The sequence below is a fragment of the Psilocybe cubensis genome, chromosome 11 (assembly GCF_017499595.1).
Source record: "Psilocybe cubensis strain MGC-MH-2018 chromosome 11, whole genome shotgun sequence".
Taxonomy (NCBI): domain Eukaryota; kingdom Fungi; phylum Basidiomycota; class Agaricomycetes; order Agaricales; family Agrocybaceae; genus Psilocybe; species Psilocybe cubensis.
Genome location: NC_063009.1, coordinates 1,596,408 through 1,623,222, shown reverse-complemented (window position 1 = coordinate 1,623,222; position 26,815 = coordinate 1,596,408). Strand labels below are relative to the sequence as shown.

The 26,815-nt window shown below is 45.3% G+C and overlaps 8 protein-coding genes across 8 annotated transcripts; 2 read left to right on the top strand and 6 right to left on the bottom strand.

Annotated features, from left to right (window-relative positions):
* Positions 1 to 106: 106 nt before the first annotated feature.
* On the top strand, positions 107 to 1,814 carry JR316_0011625 (NAD/NADP-dependent indole-3-acetaldehyde reductase; the record flags this gene model as incomplete). Its single annotated transcript, XM_047897271.1, has 10 exons — positions 107 to 335; positions 403 to 424; positions 497 to 579; positions 633 to 781; positions 850 to 962; positions 1,024 to 1,105; positions 1,173 to 1,267; positions 1,352 to 1,477; positions 1,541 to 1,593; positions 1,657 to 1,814. 10 exons carry the CDS (start codon positions 107 to 109, stop codon positions 1,812 to 1,814), a joined length of 1,110 nt encoding a protein of 369 aa, XP_047743680.1.
* Positions 1,815 to 2,239: 425 nt separating this feature from the next.
* JR316_0011624 (Origin recognition complex subunit 5) lies at positions 2,240 to 4,088 on the top strand (the record flags this gene model as incomplete). Its single annotated transcript, XM_047897270.1, has 5 exons — positions 2,240 to 2,797; positions 2,864 to 2,981; positions 3,034 to 3,647; positions 3,702 to 3,872; positions 3,927 to 4,088. The coding sequence occupies 5 exons, from the start codon at positions 2,240 to 2,242 to the stop codon at positions 4,086 to 4,088; spliced, it is 1,623 nt and encodes a 540-aa protein (XP_047743679.1).
* A 171-nt stretch (positions 4,089 to 4,259) lies between these two features.
* On the bottom strand, positions 4,260 to 4,745 carry JR316_0011623 (NADPH-dependent conjugated polyketone reductase C1; the record flags this gene model as incomplete). Its single annotated transcript, XM_047897269.1, has 4 exons — positions 4,260 to 4,315; positions 4,381 to 4,433; positions 4,486 to 4,611; positions 4,693 to 4,745. 4 exons carry the CDS (start codon positions 4,743 to 4,745, stop codon positions 4,260 to 4,262), a joined length of 288 nt encoding a protein of 95 aa, XP_047743678.1.
* Positions 4,746 to 11,811: 7,066 nt separating this feature from the next.
* On the bottom strand, positions 11,812 to 12,253 carry JR316_0011622 (uncharacterized protein; the record flags this gene model as incomplete). The annotated part of the gene is made up of 2 exons (XM_047897268.1): positions 11,812 to 11,852; positions 11,998 to 12,253. 2 exons carry the CDS (start codon positions 12,251 to 12,253, stop codon positions 11,812 to 11,814), a joined length of 297 nt encoding a protein of 98 aa, XP_047743677.1.
* Positions 12,254 to 14,056: 1,803 nt separating this feature from the next.
* JR316_0011621 (uncharacterized protein) lies at positions 14,057 to 14,623 on the bottom strand (the record flags this gene model as incomplete). Its single annotated transcript, XM_047897267.1, has 2 exons — positions 14,057 to 14,402; positions 14,454 to 14,623. 2 exons carry the CDS (start codon positions 14,621 to 14,623, stop codon positions 14,057 to 14,059), a joined length of 516 nt encoding a protein of 171 aa, XP_047743676.1.
* A 1,697-nt stretch (positions 14,624 to 16,320) lies between these two features.
* Positions 16,321 to 17,911, bottom strand: JR316_0011620 (uncharacterized protein; the record flags this gene model as incomplete). Its single annotated transcript, XM_047897266.1, has 7 exons — positions 16,321 to 16,358; positions 16,420 to 16,669; positions 16,734 to 17,036; positions 17,213 to 17,255; positions 17,339 to 17,502; positions 17,566 to 17,850; positions 17,900 to 17,911. The coding sequence occupies 7 exons, from the start codon at positions 17,909 to 17,911 to the stop codon at positions 16,321 to 16,323; spliced, it is 1,095 nt and encodes a 364-aa protein (XP_047743675.1).
* Positions 17,912 to 19,050: 1,139 nt separating this feature from the next.
* On the bottom strand, positions 19,051 to 20,566 carry JR316_0011619 (uncharacterized protein; the record flags this gene model as incomplete). The annotated part of the gene is made up of 6 exons (XM_047897265.1): positions 19,051 to 19,203; positions 19,383 to 19,685; positions 19,828 to 19,903; positions 19,954 to 20,150; positions 20,210 to 20,503; positions 20,555 to 20,566. 6 exons carry the CDS (start codon positions 20,564 to 20,566, stop codon positions 19,051 to 19,053), a joined length of 1,035 nt encoding a protein of 344 aa, XP_047743674.1.
* A 981-nt stretch (positions 20,567 to 21,547) lies between these two features.
* On the bottom strand, positions 21,548 to 23,227 carry JR316_0011618 (Cyclin-dependent kinase 1; the record flags this gene model as incomplete). Its single annotated transcript, XM_047897264.1, has 7 exons — positions 21,548 to 21,973; positions 22,026 to 22,328; positions 22,379 to 22,417; positions 22,480 to 22,555; positions 22,606 to 22,802; positions 22,864 to 23,157; positions 23,204 to 23,227. The coding sequence occupies 7 exons, from the start codon at positions 23,225 to 23,227 to the stop codon at positions 21,548 to 21,550; spliced, it is 1,359 nt and encodes a 452-aa protein (XP_047743673.1).
* Positions 23,228 to 26,815: the final 3,588 nt, after the last annotated feature.

Here is a 26,815-nt window from a genome sequence, read left to right as displayed (position 1 = left end):
TCTCCCTTTTTCTTCATATTCAACACTTTTAAAAGTTGGTCGGCTACAACAAGCTAACCAGTAAATGCGGTCACGAGATACCGCTACTCAGTGCTGATTCTCCACCATGATGGCGACATCATATTCTAAAAATGGGTGGACCCTTGTGAAGTTCGATCTAAATTACCATGCCGCTCATTATGCACCTGAGTTTCCACGCCTGGCAGATGTGTGGCTTTCGTCGCTTCGTCAGCTATCTCCTTGTCTTCAAACCTTGACGACGCACCTGAAGTATTACTCTCCACCAACGCCCAGTGAATCGAAGATGCCTTGGGACATTATTAAGTTTAACGATGGCGAGTTTCACAACTTTACTCTGATGGCGTCTGGGGCTGAGCTTTGGTTGCCTTGGGATGTGTTTAGGCAATCAAATTCCAGGTATTGGGTGAGTATGAGTTTATGGATCTGTTAAGTGGAGAGTGGTTGACTCGCTCTTGGCGCATTTTCTGTTCTGTAGCTTCGGAACCTGGAAAATCCCAGTCGGTGATACAACAGTCGACCAGGTTGACCAGGCTATCTCGGTCGGATTCAATCACATCGGTGCGTCCGACCAACATGAGGTGATCATGGCTAACGCTTTAATTACTATGCAGATACTGCTCAGGCGTATAGGAATGAAGAGGAGGCGGGCAAGGCGATTCATGAGAGTGGACTCAAACGAGACGAGATTTTCATCACTACCAAGTACAGCGGACTCAATGGCCTGGACATTGAGACTTCCATCAAGAACAGCTTGAAGAATGTACGTGTTTTGACAAGGGAGCGTTTGTCTGTAATCCAGCACGTTAAACCTGGCTTGTTCCATCATAGTTGGGTGTGCAGTACATTGATCTTTACCTCATCCACCACCCTCGTCTCGCTGTCCCGGATATTCCCACTGCGTGGAGGCAAATGGAAGGTCTCAAAAACGCGGGCCTTGTTAAGTGGGTCTATGATAGCATACACCTTACATGTTGAAATTTCTAAAGCGCGCCATTATCGCAGGAGCATTGGGATAAGCAACTTTGAAATCGAACATGTAGATACTTTATTGGCTTCTGCGAAGATTGTTCCCGCCGTGAACCAGGTAAGTAGCGCACGCCTTTTACAAGTTGTAGCAGAGTCACAATGTCATTTCCGCCTCTGTTGTACAGATCATTCTACATCCATATGCCTACAAGCGACAGGCACCTCTTCTGGAATATCTAAACGAAAAGGGCATAGTGTACGAGGCCTATAGTCCGCTGATGTATGTCGCAGAAAATTCCCACACATCCCCACACACCTTGTCAATTTACTGTGTGCACTCTGAATCTGACTTTTCCATCTTCAGTCCAGTCACACAATTCCCTGGGGGCCCTGTTGATAAACCCGTTAAAGCAGCTGCCAAACGTCTCAACGCGACAGATGACCAAATTTTGCTGGCCTGGGCCAAGGCGAAAGGTGCTGTGGTCCTAACGTAAGTTAATGAAGACCAACAACGTACAGGCATTCAGAACTTAATCTTCCTTCTGTTTTGTAGCTCGAGTTCCAAGAAGTACAGACTCGAAGGTTACCTCGAAGCCGGCGACCTAGGTTAGTTCCATACATCCATAATTTTTTAAATGGACAATCCTTACGGCTATTTTGATTGCTCAGTTCTCACCGATGATGAAATCAAAGCTATCGACGACGCTGGCGCGAAGGGTACGCGTATCTTCACCGCTCGCACCATTGTTCGACGAACAGCTGCAGTTCTCTTTGCTGGCGCTATTGCCCTGGGTGTTTGCTCGTATTTGGGCATCGACGTCGTCTAAGGGGACACATTTAAATGGTGCGGCTGGACACTATCCCGCCGACGCTAGGATATCATTAATATTGCTGGTCATGTACATATTGTGCACCTTTCAAGTAGTAGAAATGATCAGACATTATTTGTTTGATATTTTCTTGATTTAGGTAACCGATGGAATAAAAGTAATTGAAGGTTGACAGTGGAGAAAAGCAAGGCCGATGAAGACTGAAAGTTACGATCGTTGTTGAGCGTTGGGGCGTTGAGGTTGAGTTGGGGTCGAAGCAAAGTCTTGATGAGAAGTACGTATCAAACGGCGGGGATTGAAAACAATTGTGGCACAAACAAGCCTGAGAAGAGGCCCTCGTGATTAGGTGACTCTCAGTGTCATACCCTCATCATCTCGAACGCTAGTCCTTCTTATCTCCTGAGGTTGCACCATACATCTATATGGGAGATAGACGCCTTTACCCCGGATACGAAAGTTTTCAGTACGAAATAAGTACTCTTCTGTCGACATATCCACCACCCTTTATATATGTTCAGGACACAGAAGCCTTGGGCACAAGTCTGGGGGCCGTCGACGCGCTTTTACGCGACTTACGCAACCAACCAGCATCGGAATGTCCTTCGAAGATATACTACGCGCGTGTGGACAGCATAGCATGCTTTACCGCCAGATTATTTTACGAATCCGTCATCAATAGCCTGGTGGAATGGGAACCGGATTGGGAGGACGGTTGTGAGAATTGGTCAGCGACAGATGGCGATGTACGGTGGAATGAGAACCTTGACAGCTTTTTACATGGTCTTCGGTCAGCACATCAACACTTGTGTAAGAAAAATGGGATTTCTGGCGGCACTAGCAGCGGAAAGAATAAGGGCAAAGGGAAGCAAATTAACTCAGGTCATGATAATGTGAGGCTCGTCATCGTTGTCGAGCGCGTCGAGAGACTGAAAGAAACGCTTCCTGAACTTCTGGTTCCGCTGACGCGTCTCGCAGAGCTGGTGAGCACGTCTGACTGTCATTGGGTGCCATTCACTTTTCCAATGTAACTAACAAACTGACTGCAGGTGCGGCTTGATGTATGCGTAATGTTCATCTCCCAGGTTGGATGGCTGGATATCAGACCACCTCTTGGAGCATCCCCAGATCCTTACTTCGTCGACGTTCAATCTCCGTCTAAAGAGAGTAAGACCTGTCTCCTGACCTTTCGTCAACCCAAGCTCATTCTTTTGAGAAGATGTTGTCCAAAGTCTCATCTCAAATTTCGCTACAATATCAACCTCTTCTTCACAACCAACCCCATACCACCCTGGCCTAACATCACTCTATGACCACTTCGCTAGCGTCCTGTGTGACATCTGCTTCTCATTCATACATGACCCTCAAGAACTACATTATATAGCAGCAGCACGATGGCCAGGGTTCTGCAAACCAATTCTAGACCAGTTGGAAGACATAGAAGTTGACCTTCCCAATAACTACAATCCCTCAGAAATCACTAGGATGCGGCTCAACAAGCTCTTCAACCCCACAATTTCAGCGGCCCTCGAAGTCCTCCTTCCACGTCTGACGAACGCCACTGACTGGGCACTGGCGAACGAACCACCACCTAACCTGCTGAACATGCCCGGCAGCACGATTCTTCAGGTCAAATTGCCTTCGATCCAGACAGAATATCATGATCAGATGGGTATAATGGGTCTCCCTCGGATGTCAAAGTTTATCTTGTTGGCATCCTTTTTGGCCTCTACCAACCCTCCGAAATCCGATATACGCATGTTCTGGAGAGGGTTAGACGAAAAGAAAAGGAAAAGAAAGGCTGTCAAGCCGAGCGGGAAAGGCCCATCAAAGGTATGTTATGAGCCATTTTTGCTAGTGCTTATGTTATTCACGAAGTATGTACAGGTATCACAGCGTCTCTTAGGCCCGACGCCTTTTGCTCTTGATCGTATGATTGCTATCCTGGGCGCACTGTTGGAAGAGAATGACGCTGACTCCCGAATCTCGTCAGACCTTTTTAACATTGCTGGGGAGCATACTGACATGGAAATTGGTCGTGTTGGGGTTTTTTCTTCGGTATGTGACTATTATTTCACTGTTGTTTCCGCACCATCGCTTATCGCTCGCTAGGTCATTGAACTTACCTCTATGCGCCTTCTGCATCGGACCACTCCTGCGGACAGGTTGGACGGCCCTCCTAATTTTAAATGTTCTATATCCTACGAAACGGCTGTACTCCTGGCCAAGGAGGTAGACGTGCCCTTGAACGACTTGTTGTGGGATCCGGTGTAGATATAGAAGGCAACGCACTCTGAATCCGAAATCAAATCCGATGATCTAGGATCTTTCATTAAGTGTACTTAGTAAACATGACATTATATTCTCATTGTTGCACCGACTAGGTTAAAAAGTAGGTTTGATATAAGATTTCAAGTCGGTATTCGCTTGTCTGGAAGAAAAAGCTCAAGGTCCCGCCGCCCCTGCCTCGTCGATAGCACGAATGTCGGCCTCCGTAAGGTCTGGAAAGGTTGACAACCATATGAATCCCACAACCATTGGCCATATGGGAATGCAGAAAACTCACCGATATCTCCGGCTTTGACGTATCCTCGAAGCCTATCTTCCTTTGTACTCATCCTGGGTACACAATAAGGTTTTAGCAAACGAGTCAATCAGCGTTATGACTTACGTTACGGGAACGTATCCCCTGGCCTTGATCCAAGCAAGCAGAACCTGGTCCATAGAAACCCCAAGGCGATCAGAAATCTCACTGAGTGGCTTTTTCAACGGCCCTTCCGGATTCTTCTTCAGAGGCCTATAGACAATCCATCAGTTTTGGTTGGTGTATTGACTCTTCACGAAAAACAAACTCGAGAGGGCTATAAGCTGCAATAACAATGTTTTTTTCTTTGCATAGGTCAAGTGTGGGGCGTTGCTCCTCATATACATATGGGTGAAGGCAAATCTTTATGCGTGCAGCGCTCGTCAGCGGATCCTAATTTGCAATCAGTTGAACTGTTACCTGATTAACAGCAGGTATATGTTTTGCTACGGCGAAGACTTCTTCTAGATGTTTTACCTTGAAGTTACTGACTCCAATACTCCTAAAGATTTCGAGTGGTATGCAATTTACGAAGGTTGCAATATGTCGAGAACCTACCTTGCTAAGCCACTATCTTTCAGTCTTTCCATTTCTTTCCAGCATGCTGCGATACTGGTATCATTGCAAAAATGAGGCCAATGGATCAAATACAAATCAACATAATCGAGGCCAAGCTATGGTAACAAAAACCTCCATCAGATGCCAGCACTGTATGTCAAAAGGTAGAGTAACTTGCCTCCTTCAGACTATCTCTGCACGACGTGGTGATATCGAGGTTATTCACTTTGCTCCATTTTGTGGTAACATATATTTGTTCTCGAGGAATGCCTGTCTCGCGAATGGCGATCCCTGCTTCAAACTCATTGGCGTAGTACTGGGCAGTATCTTATCCAGTTAAGATCACGGTGAGCACGCCTATATACCCAAGGAGCCAAAGGCTATCGCACCCAGGTGACGTATGCCCACAGAGAATGCTTGTTTCGCGAAGTCGACGGATTTTCTTGTCTTTAGATCACTGTCGTCCCATCTCCATGTGCCATAGCTAGTGTTAGGTTAGGATCTATGTCTACTTCAAAGCTGAATCAAAAACTAACTCACGCAATGCTAGGCATCGAATAACCTACAAATGAAGAATACTCAGTCTGCAAGTGCAAATATGTCTCTAATTGACCTGCCATCGTTAAGTTTGCACTCATTCCAGGGCATGATGGCGATATATGACTAGAAGCTGAGGTACTTCGAGAAATATCTACTGCAATGTTGTGAATGGTGTACGCAGATGCGTTGGACAATTTATATGTTTGACAGGGCTCAACGTGGCATGCCACTGACATAAATGACCTCACCAATCCAAATTGGGCTAATGACATTTGTCACCGTCGCCCCATGAGCGCCTTGATGAAGCACCAAGAATCAGTGGCAGGCTCGGTGACGAATTCCTTCTGACTATGTGAAATTCAGATTATTAAGCCTCAATTACAGGGACAGTATTTTCCAACCGAATAACCTACAACCCCATGTCATCCGAGAGTGTGATAAGATATAGAATCGGCGATGTTAAGACAGTTCTGGGTTACTGTTGTAAGTAAAATGCGCAGTGGTGGTAAAAGATATCGATTCACGACGTAACTATACACCTGTACCTACAGTAGCTACGGAACCTGTAGTAGAATGATCTAGAAAAAATATGATAAGATAAACTACAAGAGAAAGATAACGACTTAGCGACGAAGTCGCTCGCCGACTATCATTCCAACACTCCCCCTTAGTCGGCCAAAACTCCCAACTGCAAAATGAAACCGTCGTGTGCAACTCGAGGTAAGGCCTTCGTAAATATATCCGCCAAATTGTTTGAAGTGTTGATGTAAACAGTGTTGAGCGTCTTCTTCTCCACCAAGTCGCGTAGGAAATGAAATGCAATGTCAATGTGCTTCGTACGGGCATGGAATTCTGGATGATGCGCAATTGAAATGGCTGCCGTATTGTCGGTAAAGATGGTTGACGTCGATGGAATGTGGAAACCGAGCTCCGTGAAGAGTGAGCGGTGCCATAAGACTTGCTTCGCCGCATGTGTTGTGGAAACGTATTCGGCTTCAGCGGTTGAAAGTGCGACCGTATTCTGTTTCTTCGAGCTCCATGCCACAGCGCCGCCTGCTATAGTAACCACGTATCCGCTAGTCGATTTCCGATCGTAGTTTTCAGCCCAATCGGCGTCGCAATAAACATTGAGATTTACGTCCAAAACTTGCGAATCGCCGCCGTAAGTGAGTTTGTGATTGCGCGTGCCCTTCAGATAGCGAAATATACGTTTGACAGCGGTCCAATGAGTCGATTTTGGCTTGCTGGTGAATTGCGCGAGTTTGTATACCGCAAACACGATGTCTGGACGAGTTCCGAGTGCCAGATACATGAGCGAGCCGATGACCGTTGCATAACTGAATCCTAAACGCGAATTAACCTCCCCCTGACCGTCTCCATCCTCCCGAACACCTTCATCCTTATCCAATCGCACGTTCGGGTCCATAGGCGTCGAAACGGGGTTCGCGTCTTGTAAACCAAACTTCTCGAGGAGTTTGTCGATGTAGTGTGCTTGCGAGAGCGAAATGTAATGGTCCTTTTGCTCGAGCTTGAATCCTAGCATCATCGAGGGCTGACCCATCGATTTAACGTCGAATTTCGAGCCTAATTCACGCTCCAGCTGGTCGTTGAGCGAGTCGTTCGTTGAGAAACTGATTATGTCGTCCACCCAGGTAACTAAAATTGTAAAATCGCCGTTTTCAGCTCGACGGATGTAGCAGCAGTAATCGCTCTTGAGTTTCGTAAAACCAAATGAAGTGAGAGCATTATCGAGTTCATGGTTCCATACGTTTCCTGCCTGCTTGAGACCGTAAAGCGAACGAATGAGACGGCATGCCTGACCAGTGCCATCGTCATAACCGGGTGGTTGGACCATATAAATCTCCTCCGAGATGTAACCGTGCAAATATGCACCCTTTATATCAAATTGACGCATCTTGAGATTGTGTACGGCCGAATATGCGAGTAGCGACATCGGCAAAAAGGACAAGATCCCCAAATGCCTTGCCAAGGCATTTGGAGGCGTCCAAAGGCCCCAAGGCCCAAATGGCCTTTTATATTGACTAATTAGAGACTCGGAAGTCTAAAAGACTCCGAATCCTTGATTCAAACCAAATGTTTTAGGTAGCTCTAAATATAACCCAATCATTTGGATAACCTTTGAGAGTCCCGAAAACATTTGGACAACATTTGAGAGACCCAAAATTTTAATTGGTTCACACACTAATGCTCATATTTTATTCCTAGCAGCCACTTCAGGCAATCACACAATATAAATAGTAATCAAAGGAGAAATTTCATTGAATAGGATTCTAATACAACAGAGGCTACACAGAAACAATATGATTTGTGACTACACAGCCAACGGGCAAGCGTGTGAAAAGGTTACCATAACTCGCATAATTTGATTGAAGAAGATCTAGAACGATTGAATCATAGTAAGCAAAATGTAAAATATATGCGTGTCAAATGCACATATATGCGCATATACTCACATTTAAGTTAACAGAAATGGCTGTATAGTCATTCAAGGTACTGGTAGAGGAAATGGAACTTGGTTAGTTGGAGTTGCCCAATGAGACAAGTAAACAATAGTGCTTTACCTTCAAGCTCTGCTCTGTGTGCAAGCATGTTTCGCACTAGCAAGTACAGTCATCAGAGCGGTGGAAATGAAAGTGGAAAGAAAGGGACTGGGGGCCGTGTCGTGAATATGTCTCAAGTTATTATACAGAAAACTGAGGTTCAATCTCCGATTTAATTTGTACATGGACTGGCGTGGTTTTGCGGAAATTGACTCGACTTGACGTCATGTAATAATGCTACGGTCAGCAAAATTTCTCCTTGCAAAATCATTTTGTGTGAATTGCAATCCCTGTAATTGTTTGGCATGTATTTCAATCCATGTAATCATTTGGATGGATGTAAATTTGAATTCAAGGTTTTGTGCTTTGTTTCTATTGTTGTTCAATGTTTTTTGTAATGTTTTATGGCAAATAAATGATTAAAAATTGACTTTAAGCATACGAAATCATTTTTAATAAATTTCGAGGTTCACAAATGTTTGTAGAGTCTCAAAATGCCCTCCAAATGTTTGCGGCGCCTCCAAATTTTGTTCAAATGTTTCGTGGGAAATTATCGTGTCACATGAAACATTGACCTACCGTAAAAGGCATCAAAGGCATTTGGGGGTCTGGTCACTTTTGCCGATGGAGCGTAGCGTGTCGAATTGCATGACTGGTGCAAATGTTCCGTCCTCGCTGTAGTCTGTACCAGGTCTCTGAGAGCATCCCTGAACGACTAGTCGGGCCTTGTACTTGATGACGTTCCCGTTTTTGTCCCGTTTCTTCGCGTAGACCCAACGGCATCCAACCAGTTTCCTTCCATCCGGAATCTTCATCATCTCCCAAGTACCCATCCGTAAAAGCGTCTCGATTTCTTCGTCCATAGCTGCCTTCCACGCAGCTGCCTCACAGCTTTCCAAAGCTTCTTCAAGTGTCCGAGGTACGTCCGATTCGCGCATGGCAAAGACACGTTCCGAATCGTCTAAAATCGCGCCCCACAGCTGTTCTTTGACGACGTTTGCTTGCTCCGTTGCTGTAGACTTTGCGCTCGAGGTCTCGGTCGATTTTGTAGCGATTTGTGGTGCGTTTGGAGTCGTTTGGGATCGTGTAGTCGGTAAACGAGCATTCGGGTTGTTTGCCTTCTTGTAATCGATGAAATTGTGTTCACGAGCTGATCGACGTATGCTGGGCTGTGGAATTGGTGCTGTAGACGAAATAGGTTCGTTCTTGACGGTTTCTGGCTCGTTTTCGCTGGATTTAACGTCTGTCGATTCGTTACGCTCCCCCTCAGACGATAATCCAGGAATTTCGACGTTCTGCGGCGTTTTGTTTTCGTTAAACGATACGTTTCGCGATGACTTCACTGTGCGCGATTTGGGATTGTAATAACGCACAGACTTCGAGCCTTCGTTAAAACCAACGAATACCATCTTCTTCGACCGTGGCTTGAGCTTCGAAAGCCCCTTCGTCTCGTCTAACACCCATACATCGCATCCGAACTCCCGAAGGTGAGAAACATCCGGTTTCTTGTTGTGCCAGCCTTCATATGGTGTCTTGTCGTCGAGTGCTCGAGTAGGCGCGCGGTTGCGTAAATAATTCGCATAATTGACCGCTTCGTCCCAGAGAAAGAGAGGTAAATTCTTTGCAATAATCATCGCACGTGCTAGCTCCAACAGCGTACGATTGTAGCGCTCTGCGACGCCGTTCTGAGATGGGGAATATGGCGCCGTCGTCTCGATTTCAATGCCTCTCTCCGCCGCCCACTTCTTAATCCGCTCGTTCACGAGTTCCTTGCCATTGTCCATGCAAATGTACCTCGGATACTGCCCAAACCTCCTCTTCACTCGCTCCCCATGATTCTCAATCGCCTTCGCCGCCTCCTTCTTGTCCTTCAAGAAAACCACGCCGTTGTATCGCTTCGCGTCGTCCATAAACGTAATGTAGTAATAAAATCCATTTACCGAGCGTGTTCCGATAGGACCCCATATGTCGCTCATGGTTCGCTCTCCAGGAACCGTGGATCGATTTTCTGCTTCTCCAGGGAAAGGTTTATGCGTCTGCTTCGCTTGGATGCACGCCTCGCACGATGGGGATGGAATAGACGTTTCGTCCACAGAAAGACCAACGACGAGATCGTTCCGGACGAGTTTCTGCAACAACGACACTGAGATATGGCCAAAACGACGATGCCATTGATCCCAGGTGAGTTTCGGCGAGACGTAGTTGACCTGTTCCCCTGAATTAAGCTGAGCGCGAGCGTGAAGAATATACATCTGACCGCATTTTGACCCTTTTCCAATAACCTTATCCTTCGCATCCATCAAAAGAACCTTCCCATTCTTAAACGACGAGCTCCTCCCATCCCTCTCAAACCTTCCGAGCGACATCAAAGCATTTTCGGCTTCAGGGATGTGTAAAACGTCTTTCAAACGATGAGTAATCGTCTGCCCGTCGACATCGAAGTTGAGGATGACTGTTCCGCGGCCTGCAATGATAGCTGGACTCTTTCCGACACCACGAACGGAGGAATTAACAAGTGGTGTATACTCGATGAAGGCTTCACGGACGGGACAAACGTGACTGGTGGTTGCAGAATCGTAAAGCCAGTCGTAACGAGAGAAGTTCGACGTCGAGTACGTGTGGTACGCAACCTCATCGTTGAGCGTAGTGTTGACGTCCTCCCGAGCCTGATTCGTCCGCCCTCTATTCTTCGTCTTCCGCCCCCTTGGACCCTTTCCTTCACGACCTCCGCCCTTCGCCTAGCAATCCTTCGAAATGTGCCCCATCTTGTGGCAATTATAGCACTCCTTCCCGCCGCTGCCATCCCTCGAACCATTACCCTTTCCATCCGACGACCCTTGACCTCCACGAACTTGAAGCGTAGTCCCTCCGGCACCATCACCTCCACGCTCCTTCCGACGACGAGCTTCTTCAAGGAGAACACCAACAAGCTCTTGCGAAGTGAGCGTAGGACGATTCCCGCTCGAGCCCAAAAAGGATGACGCATAATTCTCCCAAGATTCCGGCAACGAGGTGAGCAAAATCATGACGAAATCTTTGTCCGAAACAATGCTGCCCATGATGTGCAGCTCCTCCTGGAATTGACGTAGCTTTGCGATATGCTCTGCCATGTCACATCCCTCCTCTGCGGTTGCCCGGAAAAGTGCTCGTCGTGTCGCCAAAACACCGAGTCGTCCCTTGGATTCCTTCACTGTGCACAACTGCGTCCACATCTCGCGCGCCGTGCGCGCTCCCAGGACGTGTACCATCTCCGCATCGCTTAACGCGAGTTCGATCCTGCATCGCGCTTTCGCATCTCCCTTATCCCACGCTGTCTGAGCTGCGATTTCTTCCGCCGTGGGTGCGTTTGGTTTCGCTGATCCTGGTCGAAGCGACGTGCCGTCCACGTATTTCTCCAGTCCGAGGTCCACCAGTACTGCTAGCATGCGCCGCTTCCACGGCATCCAATTGTGGGCCTTCAGTGTGTCGATGCGATATCCGCCGATGTTGACTTCCGCGGTTGTCGAGTCAGCCATTTGACGTCGAGTACAAGTTTAGATATAGATCGATAAGAATAGAACGAGTTTAGAACAAAGCGAGCTTTAGTTATGACCTCTCGGGGCCCATAACCTGTTGTAAGTAAAATGCGCAGTGGTGGTAAAAGATATCGATTCACGACGTAACTATACACCTGTACCTACAGTAGCTACGGAACCTGTAGTAGAATGATCTAGAAAAAATATGATAAGATAAACTACAAGAGAAAGATAACGACTTAGCGACGAAGTTGCTCGCCGACTATCATTCCAACAGTTACTAGGAAGAAACATGCCAGACATTTTAAAGATGTTTCGAGCTTCATATACACCTGTAGTATGTAGTTGATTCGGAGATAAATATTCACGGTAGCGACCATCGGCGCATAGTCAACAGTAACGGATCGTAACTCAACATCAGCCACTTTCCCCACCCTCAATTTCCTTCTGTGGCTTTATCTTGAGGACATTTTGCGCTTCTTTATACGTCAAAGGTTTTTGCCCCTTGACAGACATGATATTCAGCCTTCGTATGTTGTGTCCGCCACCGCTCATGATTCCCCCAGACGTTTGTTGAGTTTGTGCGTTGAACACTGGAATGTCACGCGACATATTTGTTGTGGAAATTTCGTCCTCTCTAAAGAGACCAAACCGTGTGTTTCGATAGACACGACATGCCATGATGTTTGTTAGCATCATTGTAGGTGTTGCAAAAACTGTGGTCAGCGGTACTGGCACAGAATTGTTGAATGCAAAGATGATCGAGAGAATAGCAGAGGTAGTGGTCAATCTGTCGAGGAATCAATACAGTGCCTGAAAAACAACATGAAAAGCTCACAGGTAGTACTTTTGTCCATCGATTAACATGGCCTTACTAAAAAGGGGAAGATATTCCCCCAGAATAGCCATCTTGAACCCGCCTCGTAACCATCACATTTCAATGTGAGCATTCTTGACCAGGCGCCAAGATATGGCACAGAATACAGATGTATCGTATACCACGGCCACAATGACAGGTGAGAACACATAGATCGGGGCGAAAGCATCTTCGCAGTACTTGGTCTGTCCAATATTCGCACCGACTACCCCCACTGGAGTCGTCAAACCCGCACCAAGGAGAGTCAGCCATAGCAAGAAGAAGAAGAGCACAACTTTGGGGTTTCGATTGTAGATGGCGCGGACCCTGAAGAAGAACAGTAATGTGCTAGATGAATAGTTGACAGGAATAAGTGCATTTGTAGTTTGGTCAAACACTCGACAACTAGCTGATGTCGGTGCAGCTTTTGAGCATATGTAAGCGTAGCAAAATGCATGTTAATATATAGTATACTGACTCTCAAAGATTGTAGCTGATAATCCATAAGCTAGGGTCGCAACACTAGTAATGGATATCAGTAAATATCGTGGGGTAGGGATGAGATTTCCTGGAATTCATTACCGAGAAATGAAATAAACGGCTGTAGTCAAGCTAAGCCTGTGTTTGAATAATAATCTGTAGTCGTTTGTGATGTTGTCCACAACATCCCAACAGAGCACCTGAAAGCAGACCATCAGGATGACTTGCAGTGATATTGCTCCAGTCATACCGCTAAAGATCCAGAAAGCACATAGAGCGAGAAATTCGTCTGGTAGGCTGCTTCGGGTGTCAAAAAGGCCGATGGAGTGTCCGGGTTGATGATATCAGGCTGTGAAGTATTGAAACTCATTTCAAGAGCTGAGTCGTTTCATTGGTTTTGACTCCCATTATATATACTCAAGTTTCTATCTATTTTAAGTGTATATCAAGTGGGTATAATATTTCTTTCAGTGTCACTAGCATACCCTAAGGTCAAATCCCTCTATGGTCTGGTACAAATCCGTTATCTGAAACACCAGAGGCAAATGCACATTGCCATGTTCCATCTATCATACTCATGATTATCCGTCAGATATTCGGGAGTGTCAAGGTTTTTAACCGCGATGATTCTATAAATTGTCAAAATTCTCATGATATTCGACAGATGGTCACATCTTTTCAACCTTTCTTCACCGTTCGAGACTTACTACAATAAGGACATCGGACGGTGCTCGTCCGACTGCTACTAATATATTATCCAGGCTCTGAGAAACGATTTAAGCTTTTTAACCGTAAAAAATCTCTCTCTAAATTTCTACCATGGTAGAGTTTTTCTTTCTGACGTTGATACCAGGTGTTCTCCATCTCTTTAGTAGATCTCTTAGAAATAAAGCAAACTAATTCTTAACGTCCACCAATCAAGATTGTCAGAATAGAGCCCATTCTCTGGTCCCAATAGATTTAATTACTAGTTGTAAATATAAATATATGGGGAAATGGTTCTTGTAGGACACAATTCGATACAATAATACTACTTTGAAGGAAATGTTAAGAAAACAAGAAGTCAAGCTCAGGTTTAAACGGAGTTGATTCGGACATAGAATAATCACGGCACCCGCCGCCTTTGTTGTCCGACTTTCTCCGCAACCCTAGACAACCCCTTTAACAATCTGCAATGAATCTATCTTTTTGCCTCTATTTTCAGTCGAAAGCTCCTCACTTTTACCGTCAATATTAAACCCTTGTATTTCATGCTTGCCTGTTATGCTACCGTCGCATGTTTGTTGGTGCACAAAAACTGGAATGTCCCGGGACATGTTCGCAGTTGAAATTTCGTCCTCTCTGAACAAGCCGAATCGCGTATTTCGATAGACACGACACGCCATAATGTTTGTCAGCATCAATGTTGGCGTTGCAAATACTGTGCTCAGCGGTACTGGCACAGACTTGATTGAGGCAAAGACGATGGTGAGAAGTGCGGATATTGTTGTCAACCTGGTAATGTATAAATACAGTATCGTGGAGAACACCTTTTCACTGACTTACAGATAGTATTTTTGTCCATCAATCAACATGCTTCTGCTGAACAGAGGAAGGTATCTCCCTAAAATAGCCATCTTGATTCCACCTCGTATTCCTCCCACCTCAACGTGGGCGTTCTTCGCCAGGCGCCATGATATTGCAAGAAATACAAGGGTATCGTACACCACGGCCATGATGATTGCTGAAAATACATAGGCTGGTGCGAAGGCATCTTCGCAATATTTGGTTTGCCCAATATTACCGCCTATCACCCCTACTGGACCTGTTATCGACGCACCCAGGAGTATCATCCACAAAATGAAGAAGAAGAGTACAATTCTGGGGTTTTGGTTGTAAATGGCACGAACCCGAAAGAAGAATAGCAACGCGCTAGCCGAGTCAGAGATTGCACTAAGTGCATTTGTTGCGCGGTCAAATACACGACAGCTTGCTGTTGTTGGGGCAGCTATCGCTCATAGGTAAGCAGAAAGAAGCATTCCAAAACACCTAACACTTACTCTCGAAAATTGTGGCAGATATTGCATATGCTAGCGTTCCGAGCCTGAGAAGGTTATGAGAACGTGCTCCTCGCGGAAGGGGCGAGACGCGAGCTAGCGTTACCGAGAAATGAAATAGACACATGTTGTCAAGCTAGGTTTGTTCTTGAACAACAATCTATAGTCATTTGTGACATTGTCTACGACATCCCAGCAGAGAACCTAAAGAGTATTTATTAGAAGCTCTCGACATGCATCTACTTAAGTATACCGCCAGTGATCCGGAAAGGACGTAGAGTGATACTGTCGTCTGGTAAGCTGCCTTGGGGGTTAAAAAGGCAAATGGGGTGTCTGGATTGACGATATCAGGCTGCGATGTGTTAAACGCCATTGCAAGAGGGGTTGAACTACTTTGTTGTCTGGTCCTCAATATATAACCAGTACTATTTCAGTCCTTTGTGCCATGACAGGCAGCCGTGGTGGTTCAGTAGGAGATTTGAAAGGCTCGAGATATGTGTCTGGTGCATTGAACTTGCTGCCTGAAACACAAAGACAAGGTACACTTCTAACTTAGATTTATTGGACGTTGGGTGAGAGTCGGTAACCCGCAAGCTTGTTCAGTAACCTTGGTGGATTTCATGATTCTCATGAATTCTGACAGATGATCATGCCTTTGTCATAACCGTCAGCCGTTGCGTTCGTTGATGACCGTACTGTAGGTACTATGTGAGAGACCAATGCAATTATGCTTTGGCATTCCACAATCCATCTAAAGGCGTCAGTGTCAGTGTTCTGTAACTTGAGTTGACAAAAACTCACGATCATGTCGATTATGTATTGTGATGATCATAGGTATACGGTATGACATCGCGTCTTGTTCAAGTTCAGACCTCAGGGCCTTTCACATTTTAAGTTTGAAGTCAAAAACAACGTAACGACGATATCCATCAGACGGGACATCATTCTCAGCATTCTATTATCTCTGTTAGACGCGATAATCAAGTGGAAACACCCTTGAGAAATCGCTTGCTCTGCCACACTAACATACGGTATCTCTTCATGAAGTTGATCTATTTGCCAGCGGCCCAGATTAAGGCACCTGGTATCTAAATAGGTACCATGCCATCCCAGGATCTCACCTGTCGACCCAATAGACCACGTTCAAGCCATTTGTTAGAACATACAGAGTAACATTCCAGTGGCATTTTGCTGATATGCACCGGACCGTCTAAAAGCTCCAGTGTGACTATTATACGGAGTCAAATTATGTCTAGTAAGTTTAAAAGTAGGATGCCCACCACTTAATTGAGCGAAGCAAAAAAGATTCTTAGTTACAATTGCGGGGCCAATCTATCGAAACACGAAACGCGAAAATGCAGCAAAGGGTTGAAAAATCAAACGAGGAACGAAAAGTAGTCCTCTGATAGCCAATCTGCAAAGGTAAAGACCAAAGGTGCCATACGGAACACGGATGCTCAACCAGAAAAGAAAACGAAAAGACAGCGAGGATCGATCTTCGCGATAATCTGCCCATTGCGCCACAAATTCTTCCGGAAGATCTTTCCATAAGTCGGCTTTGCAGTAGATTGAAGTGATTGGTGTTTGATCTGGAAGCGGGGTCCGCATGCCCGTCACAGTAGGAAGAATACCTTCTGCGAATGCAAGTGCTTCCTTTGCCGTAAACCTTTTATCTACCCTAGAAGTCACCATGCGCTCAATGAGTGGTGCAATGAGGGGCGCATGCTTAATTACATGCTGAGTACGGGGTTGAGTCAGCAGTGCTCCTGCAGAAGGGGAAGTACAATACCTGGAACCTGTCGTTGAACAAAATCCCAAGAAGAGCAACATTGTATTTGAATGGGTCGTAATCAACGTGCCCGTGAAGAGTTTCAAAAGGTGGGTAATCTCCAGTTACGTGCGCTTCTAGTATACTGAGCCAAGGATTCGGACCGTACGTTTCTTCGTCCAGCAAAATGGAGTGGTCAAAGTCTGATAAAACACAGATCAAAGCACCTCGCTTCAATAAGTTCCATCTGAATGAATTGTCTCCCATATACAGAGCATTAGCATTTGAGAAGTGGTTGATCAACAAATTTCGGTCGCACAAATCCTGAGAAACAAAATGTAGCCAGAATATAATAGATTCCGGTCAATACATACACGATGGAAAATTCTATGACCATGAAGAAACACAAGTCCCTATAGATTGTGGTCAATTTTGGTCTGCACCGCGGAGTCTTGGAAGGCACCCACCTTCAGCAAAGATATTATCTGTTGGACACAGACCTCAGGTGTTGGAAACGGTGGTATGAAACAGTTGGAATCCCATCTGGTAAGAAGTATGATTAATAAAACCGTTGTGAAATTGACAAGAGTGACCTTGGCATGACTGCAAACCAGTGGTCTTCACACGGTAAAAGGTCGAGGACGGGAATTATAGAAGGAAATGTCTCCCGATTCGTAAGCTCTGGTTGCCTTGCAAGCAAATGAAGAATTTTATCTTCGTCGGAACCTCCTTTAACAAGTTTGATCACTACATGCCGTCCCGCTGTGTCCTGAGCAAACACTACACGGCCCTAGACGAAATATCTAATCAGAAGCTGGTCAAAAAGAGAAAGAAAAATTCGGACACTTAATACCAACTTGACCTCATACAAATTATCTTGGGGTTGCCTATAATCCCCTCCCACATACGCATACGGGAACGGATCCTCCGCTTCAAATATTTCTTTATGGACATTCAATTTTGGGTGAGGATTGAATGGGATAGTTGACCTCTCAGAGGGAAAGTACCCCGGCTCGTCCCTGATGGTTATGTCGTATAGGTGGTATCCTCTTTCTGCAAACCATCCTCTCATGGAGTCCCAAAACGCCAGCAGTTGAATGGTGTTGAGGGATTTCCGATCCCCGGGATCAAAAGAAATCTGTGGAACTTGTCAAGACAAACCAAGTGCAAAGAGATGTTATACATACCAGTTTGTTCATGACATACAATAAGTAAAAATGTCCTCAAGCAACCGAGTTGTAGTTGATGCACGCGACGGTGGGGACTTTTGGTTCAATTTACTTTTTCAAACTCCATCATCAGACGGCCCGGTACACTAGTCGCCGGCCAATGATGGGTCCTCCCCTTAAAATTTGGGTGTGGATTCTATGGAGTAGTCGATGCCTCAGAGAGCAGGTACCTATGCTTGCTCCTGCTTGCTCGTGGCGGTAAAGTTGTGGAAGTTGACATAACTTACATAACATCATTGGCGTTAAGACCGGCCCGAAAGTAAGCGGAGTCTGAATTGATGGTTGAAGTTGTTGAAGTCCATTAAGTTTAACTGTTAGACCTGCTTGGATCATACACTTCCTAGCCTTTGCGTTAGAACAAATGAGCCAAAACGCCTTGGCAATCTAGTAAATATTGAATCAGACAATTGCCGAATTACCCCTTTGACGAGTCATTTAGATTACGTTTGATCCCGGTGACAGAAAACTCGAATGTAGCACCTTACTTGGATTCTGACTCAATTCAATGCGGCTCATTTGCGGGAAGAGGGTACCATCTTTACGAGTTTCTCCCTGCAGACAAGGGGAGATATGCATGGGACAGATCAACTATTCTATACAATTTCCATCCTAATTTGAATCCAGAGGCAAAAATCTTGAACGTAGGAGAGGACCCCGGGCCTTTTCCAAATTCCATATGCATACATGGGCAGGGACCCAAAAAGAAGAAAACCAAGGGCCAGCAGTTTATTACCATATTGATGATTGTCTATCGGTATGTTGCTCAACTGATTATTTTGAATTGGAGTGCTGCTGAATGGATAGTACTTTGAGTAGTGAGCCTCCACTTCGATTCGCGGAGGTCAACCCAGCCAAGCGCATGCTGTGTTCCTTGATTCGTAAAAGCGGGGAGTATTGTCTTGCATAACCGCGAGAGTGCCGTGATACAGGTTCAAAATGATGTTAATAGAGAATATCAGTAGAAAACTACAACCAACGGGTCAGTCGATGTACAAGAAAGTGCAAAAATGTAACAAATGGTCGAGAGATTAAACGAGGAACAAAAAGAATTCCTCTCATAGCCAATCTACAGAGGTAAAGACAGAAGGTTCCATATGGAACACGCCTGTTCAGCCATAAAAGAAAACGAAAAGAAAGCGTGGTTCGATTCTCGCGATAATCTGCCCATTGCGCCACAAATTCTGCCGGAAGATCTTTCCATAAGTCAGCTCTCCAGTAGACTGAACCGGTTGGCGTTTGTCCTGGAAGCGGGGTCCGCATGCCTGTCACAGTAGGAAGAATACTTTCTGCGAATGCAAGTGCTTCCTTGGCCGTAAACCTTTTATCCACCCTAGAAGTCACCATTCGCTCAATGAGTGGTGCAATGAGGGGCGCATGCTTAATTACATGCTGAGTACGGGGTTGAGTCAGCAGTGCTCCTGCAGAAGGGGAAGTACAATACCTGGAACCTGTCGTTGAACAAAATCCCAAGAAGAGCAACGTCGTATTTGAATGGGTCGTAATCAACGTGCCCGTGAAGAGTTTCAAAAGGCGCTTGATATCCGGTTACATGCGCCTCTAGTATACCGAGTCGAGGGTTTGGACCATACGTTTCTTCGTCTAGCAAAATGGAGTGGTCAAAGTCCGATATAGCACATGTCAAAGCACCTCGCTTGAGCAAGTTCCGCCTGAAAGGATTGTTTCCCATAGTAATAACACTAGCATTTGAGAAGTGATTGATCAACAAATTTCGGCCGCACAAATCCTGAGAAGGAAAATGAGGTCAGAGTGCATGAACAATGCGGGACAATACATACACGATGGAAAATTCTATGACTATGAAGAAACGCGAGTCCCTTTATCTGAGGTCAATTGGTTCGCACCGTAGAATATTAGGAGGCACTCACCTTCAGCAAAGACACCATCTGTTGGACACAAATTTCAGGTGTTGGGAACGATGGTACGAAACAGTTGGAATCCCATCTAGTAAGAAGTATAATCAATATAACCATTGTGAACGAGAAAACACCAACCTTGGCATGACCGCGAACCAGTGGCCTTCACAGGGTAAAAGATCAAGAACGGGAATTACAGAAGGGAACGTCTCCCGGTTCATTAACTCAGGTTGCCTCGCAAGCAAATGGAGAATTTTATCCTCCTCCGAGCCTCCTTTAACAAGTTTGATCACTACATGCCGTCCCGCCGTGTCCTGAGCAAACACTACACGGCCCTAGACAAAGAATCTATTCAGAAATTATGCCATTGAGCAAGGGAGATAATACTAGGTACGCTTGATATGAAGTTAATCTGATACAGGTTGTCTTCGCGCGGCCAGTAATCCCCTCCCACATACGCATAAGGGAACGGATCCTCCGCTTCAAATATCCGTTTCTGCACATTCAATTTCGGGTGAGGACTGTACGGGATAGTCGACCTCTCAGATGGCAGGTACCCCGGCTCGTCCGTGATATCAAACTCGTAAAGGTGATATCCTTTTTCTGCAAACCACTCTCGCATCGAGTCCCAAAATGCTAGCAGTTGTATGACACTGAGCGCTTTCCTATCCGCAGGATCAAAATAAATCTGCAAGAACAGTTAAGATAAATCAAGTTGTAAGAGAACGGATGCACTCACCAGTTTCTTCATGGCATGAAATGAGTATAAAGATGTTTAGGCCTTCAAGAAACCGTGTCAGTAACCGAACTCGACGAAATGGGAATTTTTTGGTTCTATTCACCTTTCAAACTCCGTTCGAACGGCCCGTACACTGAGATTAGATGCCATGTTGGGGATTCAGAATATCTGATTGCCACTGTGGACGCCGAAACAAACACAGGGTCCACTAGTACTTCGTGTTCCGAAATTACAAAGTACTTCTTCTCTAGCTTTTCTCTGTCAATATCCTTGTTTTCTGAACTCTGCTTTGCGATTCCAAACCGCAATTGGCCGGTACGCACTAGAAAAAATCTTTCATTCCTCACAACTCACGAGTCACATATGACGCGTCCGCGTCCGCGACGGTCATGGCTAACTCTGACTTTTGGCTTGATTCTCAAGCAACAGCACAACGCCAACCTGGGGATAAGCCGCTCGGGTTCCTCACGCCCCCGTACGCGCTCCTACTCTTACATCTCATTCCCTAAACACTGTTTATCACTACTTTATCCTGGACAAGATATATCACAAGCCTATACGCAAAGTTCTTACTACTTATCTCGTACTGTACATAGGCGCCCGCGAGTTGCCGGATGATGCCAAGAGAACTATAGAGTTGAACATAGAAGTGAACGCGGAGGCAAAGGCGAACGTGTATCGTGAATGGGAGATAGAGAATCGATCCGACTTCATACAAGAGGCGTATAAACCTTGTACAGTGTACGAACCCTTCAAACCCAAATGTCCGGCTGGATCTTGGAATGATGTAGTACGGGATGTACACATAATGTTCAACTGAACCACCGCTAACTTGAGTTGATACTGCATGTAGTGCACATGGAGCACACTTGCGCAACACTTCACCTCAACTTTGTTGGTTAAACGACCCCCCAAACATTGTTCTGTGTTCCTTGACTTGTAAAAGCGGGGAGTATTGTATTGCATAACCGCGAGAGTGTCGTGCTACAGGTATTACAACTGACGGTTGAATCGATGTACAAGAAAGCGCGAAAATGTAACAAATGGTCGGAAGATTAATCTAGGAACAAACATAACAGCTCTCACACCCAGTCTACAGAGGTAAAGACCAAAGGTCCCATATGGAACACGATCGTTCAGCCAGAGAAGAAAACGGAAAGAAAGCGTCGATCGATCCTCGCGATAATCTGCCCATTTCGCCACAAATTCTTCTGAGAGATCTTTCCACAAGTCAGCTCTGTAGTAGGCTCGAAAGATTTGAGGGCGGACGGGAAGCGGAGGAGCCTGCAAGTCCGTCAGAGTAGGAAGAATGCCTTCCGCAAATGCAAGGGCTTCCTTTGCAGTAAACCTTTTATCCAGCTTGGAAGTCACCATGCGCTCGATGAGGGGTGCAAGAAGAGGCACATATTTAATTATATTCTGAGTACAGTTTTAAGTCAGCAGTCCTTTTGCCTGAGAAGAATTAGAGTACCTGGAACCTGTCGTTGAACAAAATCCCAAGAAGAGCAACGTCGTATTTGAACGGGTCGTAATCGACGTGCCCGTGGAGAGTCTCATAAGGTGGGTCATCTGAAGTTACATGTGCCTCTAGAATACCGAGTCGAGGATTCGGACCGTACGTTTCTTCGTCCAGCAAGATGGAGTGGTCAAAGTCCGATAACACACAGGTCAACGCACCTCGCCTGAGCAAGTCCCGTCTGAAAGGATTGTTTGTCATATTGACAACAGTCGCATTGGAGAAGTGGTTGATCAACAAGTTTCGGTCGCACAAGTCCTGAAGAAAAAAATGAATCCTGAATATGAAATATTCGGATCAATACATACTCGATGAAAAATTCTATGACTATGAAGAAATGCGAGTCCCTATATATTAATATAATGAGGTCAATTTTGGTCTGCACCGTAGAATGCTAGGAAGCACTCACCTTCAGCAAAGACACCATCTGTTGAACACAGATTTCAGGTGTTGGGAAGGATGGCACGAAACAATTGGAATCCCATCTGGTAAGAAGTATAATTAATAAAACTATCATGAACGAGAAAAGATCAACCTTGGCATGACTGTGAACCAGTGGTCTTCACAAGGCAAAAGATCAAGAACGGGAATTACAGAAGGGAACGTCTCCCGGTTCATAAGTTCAGGTTGCTTCGCAAGCAAATGGAGAATTTTATCTTCGTCTGAACCTCCTTTAACAATTTTGATCACTACATGTCGTCCCGCTGCGTCCTGCGCAAACACTACACGGCCCTAGACAAAAGATATCTATTCAGAAAAAATTACACCATTGAACAAGGGAAACAACAAGTACATTTGATATATGGTGAACTTCATACAGGTTGTCTTCGAGCTGCCTGTAGTCCCCTCCAACATACGCATAGGGGAACGGATCCTCCGCTTCAAATATCCGTTTCTGCACATTCAATTTCGGGTGAGGATTGTACGGGATAGTCGACCTCTCAGATGGCAGGTACCCCGGCTCGTCCGTGATATCAAACTCGTAAAGGTGATATCCTTTTTCTGCAAACCACTTTCGCATCGAGTCCCAAAATGCTAGCAGTTGAATGGTGTTGAGCGCTTTCCTATCCCCAGGATCAAAATAAATCTGCAAGAACAGTCGAGATAAATCGGGTATTTGATAATAAGAGAACGCGTGCACTCGCCAGTTTCTTCATGGTATGAGAATATGCAAGCCAATGTTCACGCGTTCAAGAAACCGAACATGACTTTTTGGGTTCCACTTGCCTTTCAAACTCCGTTTGTTTGATCATGGACGGCCCGTACACTGAGATTAGATACCATATTACCATCCCTTAGCCTCTACTTATCCCATCCACGGCCGTTTCCTATCTCCCAGAACCAGAAACCAGAAACCAACTAGAAACTTGAACATTCCTAACATTCCTGGTGAAACTAACCACCGAGCCGGTAGCCTAGAAAGGGTAGGTTGCTGCCCTGAGCTGACTATCGAGTCACAACCAAGTCCAGTGGCACACCTGTAGTCGCACCCTGAAGTCTTCATACCCTGGCAGTTGCCAGGTGTATGGGAAGTATCTACGCTGGCAACTGCCAGGTGCCACATTTGAAGTCTTCAGCTGGGCGATGGTCAATACAACCAAACAAATCCCAAACACGGTGAGCGGGGCCCCGCCGGGCGCGAAAAATGGCGTAGCTCGTTGTTCGGGCGGCCGTTTGGGGCGGGAAAAAATGCGTCGGGGTCGGTTCGATGAGCAGACCACGTCGGCATTGTTTGCGCGACGTTATGGACAGCGGGCGGGGTGGATGGGGCGGGGCGACGTTGGATGACGCTCGCATTATTTCTGGGTGATTTTCCGATTCGGGTTGCAGATCATTGATGTATTGATGTGATCAATTGATCATCACCATCAATCCCATCACGCCGCGGCCATCGATTCAGCCAGCGCATGCACCGTGCGCGCGCGCGCGTTGAAAATGCGCACTGCTCGTTGGCCTGTAGGTCTTTCGCGCAGACGCTTTGTTATGAGACATAATATTACTAATAGAGGGACGTCCTGCGACGCCGTATGCTCACCAAATCAAACAAATGAGATATCTAAAGGATTACAATGCATTATGCAACACATAGTATCTTTACATGTTTCTACATAGTTGATGGACATGGCACATATTTTGAGTGACTATGGATTAGAAAATATAGTAGTAAGATGATCAATACATGAGTAATTTGGTAATACTCGTCAAATACAGTTCATGTAATGGCTTTTGATGAATGTTGCTACTGTTATATCCACTGGCACTTGTTGTGCCCTTCCTGTGCCACTCTGGATGCTATATTTGTTTGTATGTTGTTAAGAAAGTTTGACAATTATTGCTATATATGTAGATTCTTATGCACGACTGTAAAGGATCGGAAAGCTTGCTCGAGAACACTTTATTATCTCAATATCTAAAAATAGCCACATTTCCGGACGCTCTTTCCACGTCAATTCCAACAGTAAATATTCAATTGGGAAACATCTTCATGCTGAAGTTGCAAATAAAATTATTGCTAAAATAATGTAAAATCATTCTATATCCAAATATACCGTGAAAAAAAAATGGATGCCTCAAAAGGTGTGCTTCAGGCTCGGAAGGTCGACCTCAGAAACTACTAAATCCATGAATTCATCCAACAAGATCACCTTGTAGGATATTACAACACACGGTATAAAGTGTATATATTTCAATTCATTTTTAAACCAGCTACATGTTGGTATCTTTTTTTTGATGTAATCTTCAGAATTGCGTTCAGAATTGCAAAATTACATAGAAAATTTTGAATCCGAGATCACCAAATTAGATTCCGGCACTGTATACGTGCTAAATATTGAGTGAGACAGCAAATATAACACTGTTTTTGTCTATACTTCCAAGATGAATACTCTGTAGAATAGGTTGGTTACTCATATGCCCTTTTATTTGATCTCGAGTTCATCAGAATGTGAAAATAATCAGTGACCCCTTCTTTTTTGCATCATTGATACTGGCAAAGTAGCAGCAATCCCATTTTACATTAAATATTCTTACTATATATTGCTATATATGATCACATAAACGAGATACAGGCCTCTAGTGACATTAGTAGCCTATAGGTTGAGCTAAATAAGTTGTCTACTCTGTGCTTCTGCCAGTCAAGGTATCATACCACTGTTTTCCCAAGCCTACTCAAGGTAATTACCACAGCAGACTGACTGAACTCTACAAATGTGGGTCAATATTACCACTCACCACTGTCGCATGCCTGTATAGGTAACCTCTATGCTTTATCTGCGCTGCAAGAGCGCCGGGATAACAAGCAGTGCGCGTTTTCAATGCGCGCGCGCGCACGGTGCATGCGCTGGCTGAATCGATGGCCGCGGCGTGATGGGATTGATGGTGATGATCAATTGATCACATCAATACATCAATGATCTGCAACCCGAATCGGAAAATCACCCAGAAATAATGCGAGCGTCATCCAACGTCGCCCCGCCCCATCCACCCCGCCCGCTGTCCATAACGTCGCGCAAACAATGCCGACGTGGTCTGCTCATCGAACCGACCCCGACGCATTTTTTCCCGCCCCAAACGGCCGCCCGAACAACGAGCTACGCCATTTTTCGCGCCCGGCGGGGCCCCGCTCACCGTGTTTGGGATTTGTTTGGTTGTATTGACCATCGCCCAGCTGAAGACTTCAAATGTGGCACCTGGCAGTTGCCAGCGTAGATACTTCCCATACACCTGGCAACTGCCAGGTATGAAGGCTTCAACTAGCAGCTAAGGCTGAGTGGCACACTGCGCTGCGTTGGGCGGCAAAGCAAGGAACCAAAAGTCAAGTACCGACGGGAACCCGCGAAGGATATTCTGACATGTCCATGTCCATGTCCATGTCAATGGGATACCTATACCTATACAGAGTACTAGCCCATGGCCAACGATCTAACTTGAAATCAGATGATTCTTGGTGGCATGAGCACGATGATGATGATGAATCTTGGATCTTGGATTTTGAAGCCCAAGATGAACGTGAACGTAGAGTTGACCGTCAATTCGAACGTCAAGTCAAACGCGGAGTTCAACGCGTACGCTATCATGAACAGAAGATGAACAATCGATCCGATTTCTTACAAGAGGCATTTATACAAGTGCACAATAACTTAAAGTCCGACTCTGACTTTTACACAACAAAGTGGGAGGTACAGTCGCGTCGCGTCCGTCACGAAAGGAAGATGTTAGAAACAGAAACAGAAACAGAAATAGAAGCAGAGAGAGAAATAGAAGTAGAGAGAGAAAGATACGCAGACAAGAACAAGAACAAAAACAAACGGAAGCGCAAAACGCAGACAATAAAATAAACAGAGGGAGACAAAGAAGAAGACACAAGAGCGAGGCCAGCGACATAGACCGTCGAGTCAAGTCCAAGTTTTAAGTCCAAGTCCGAGTCCAAGTTCAAGTCTGAGCGAGCGAAATATCATCGAAAAATTCAACAAGTCCGAAGACGAGAACGAGTCCACAAAATTCAAAAATTCAAAAACAATTCAAAAACTTAAATTTCACCCAATCGAATCAGAATCAGAATCAGAATCAGAATCAAATTGACCATTCACAAAGCCTCAGAAGCGTGTATACAAGAAAAAAGAAATCAAAAAATCAAATCAAAAAAATCAAAAAGAAACAAGAAAGAAATCAAAAAAGATCAAAAAGATATGGGGATCGGATATGGTAGATACTGATATAACAACAGAATTCGAAATAGCCAAAAA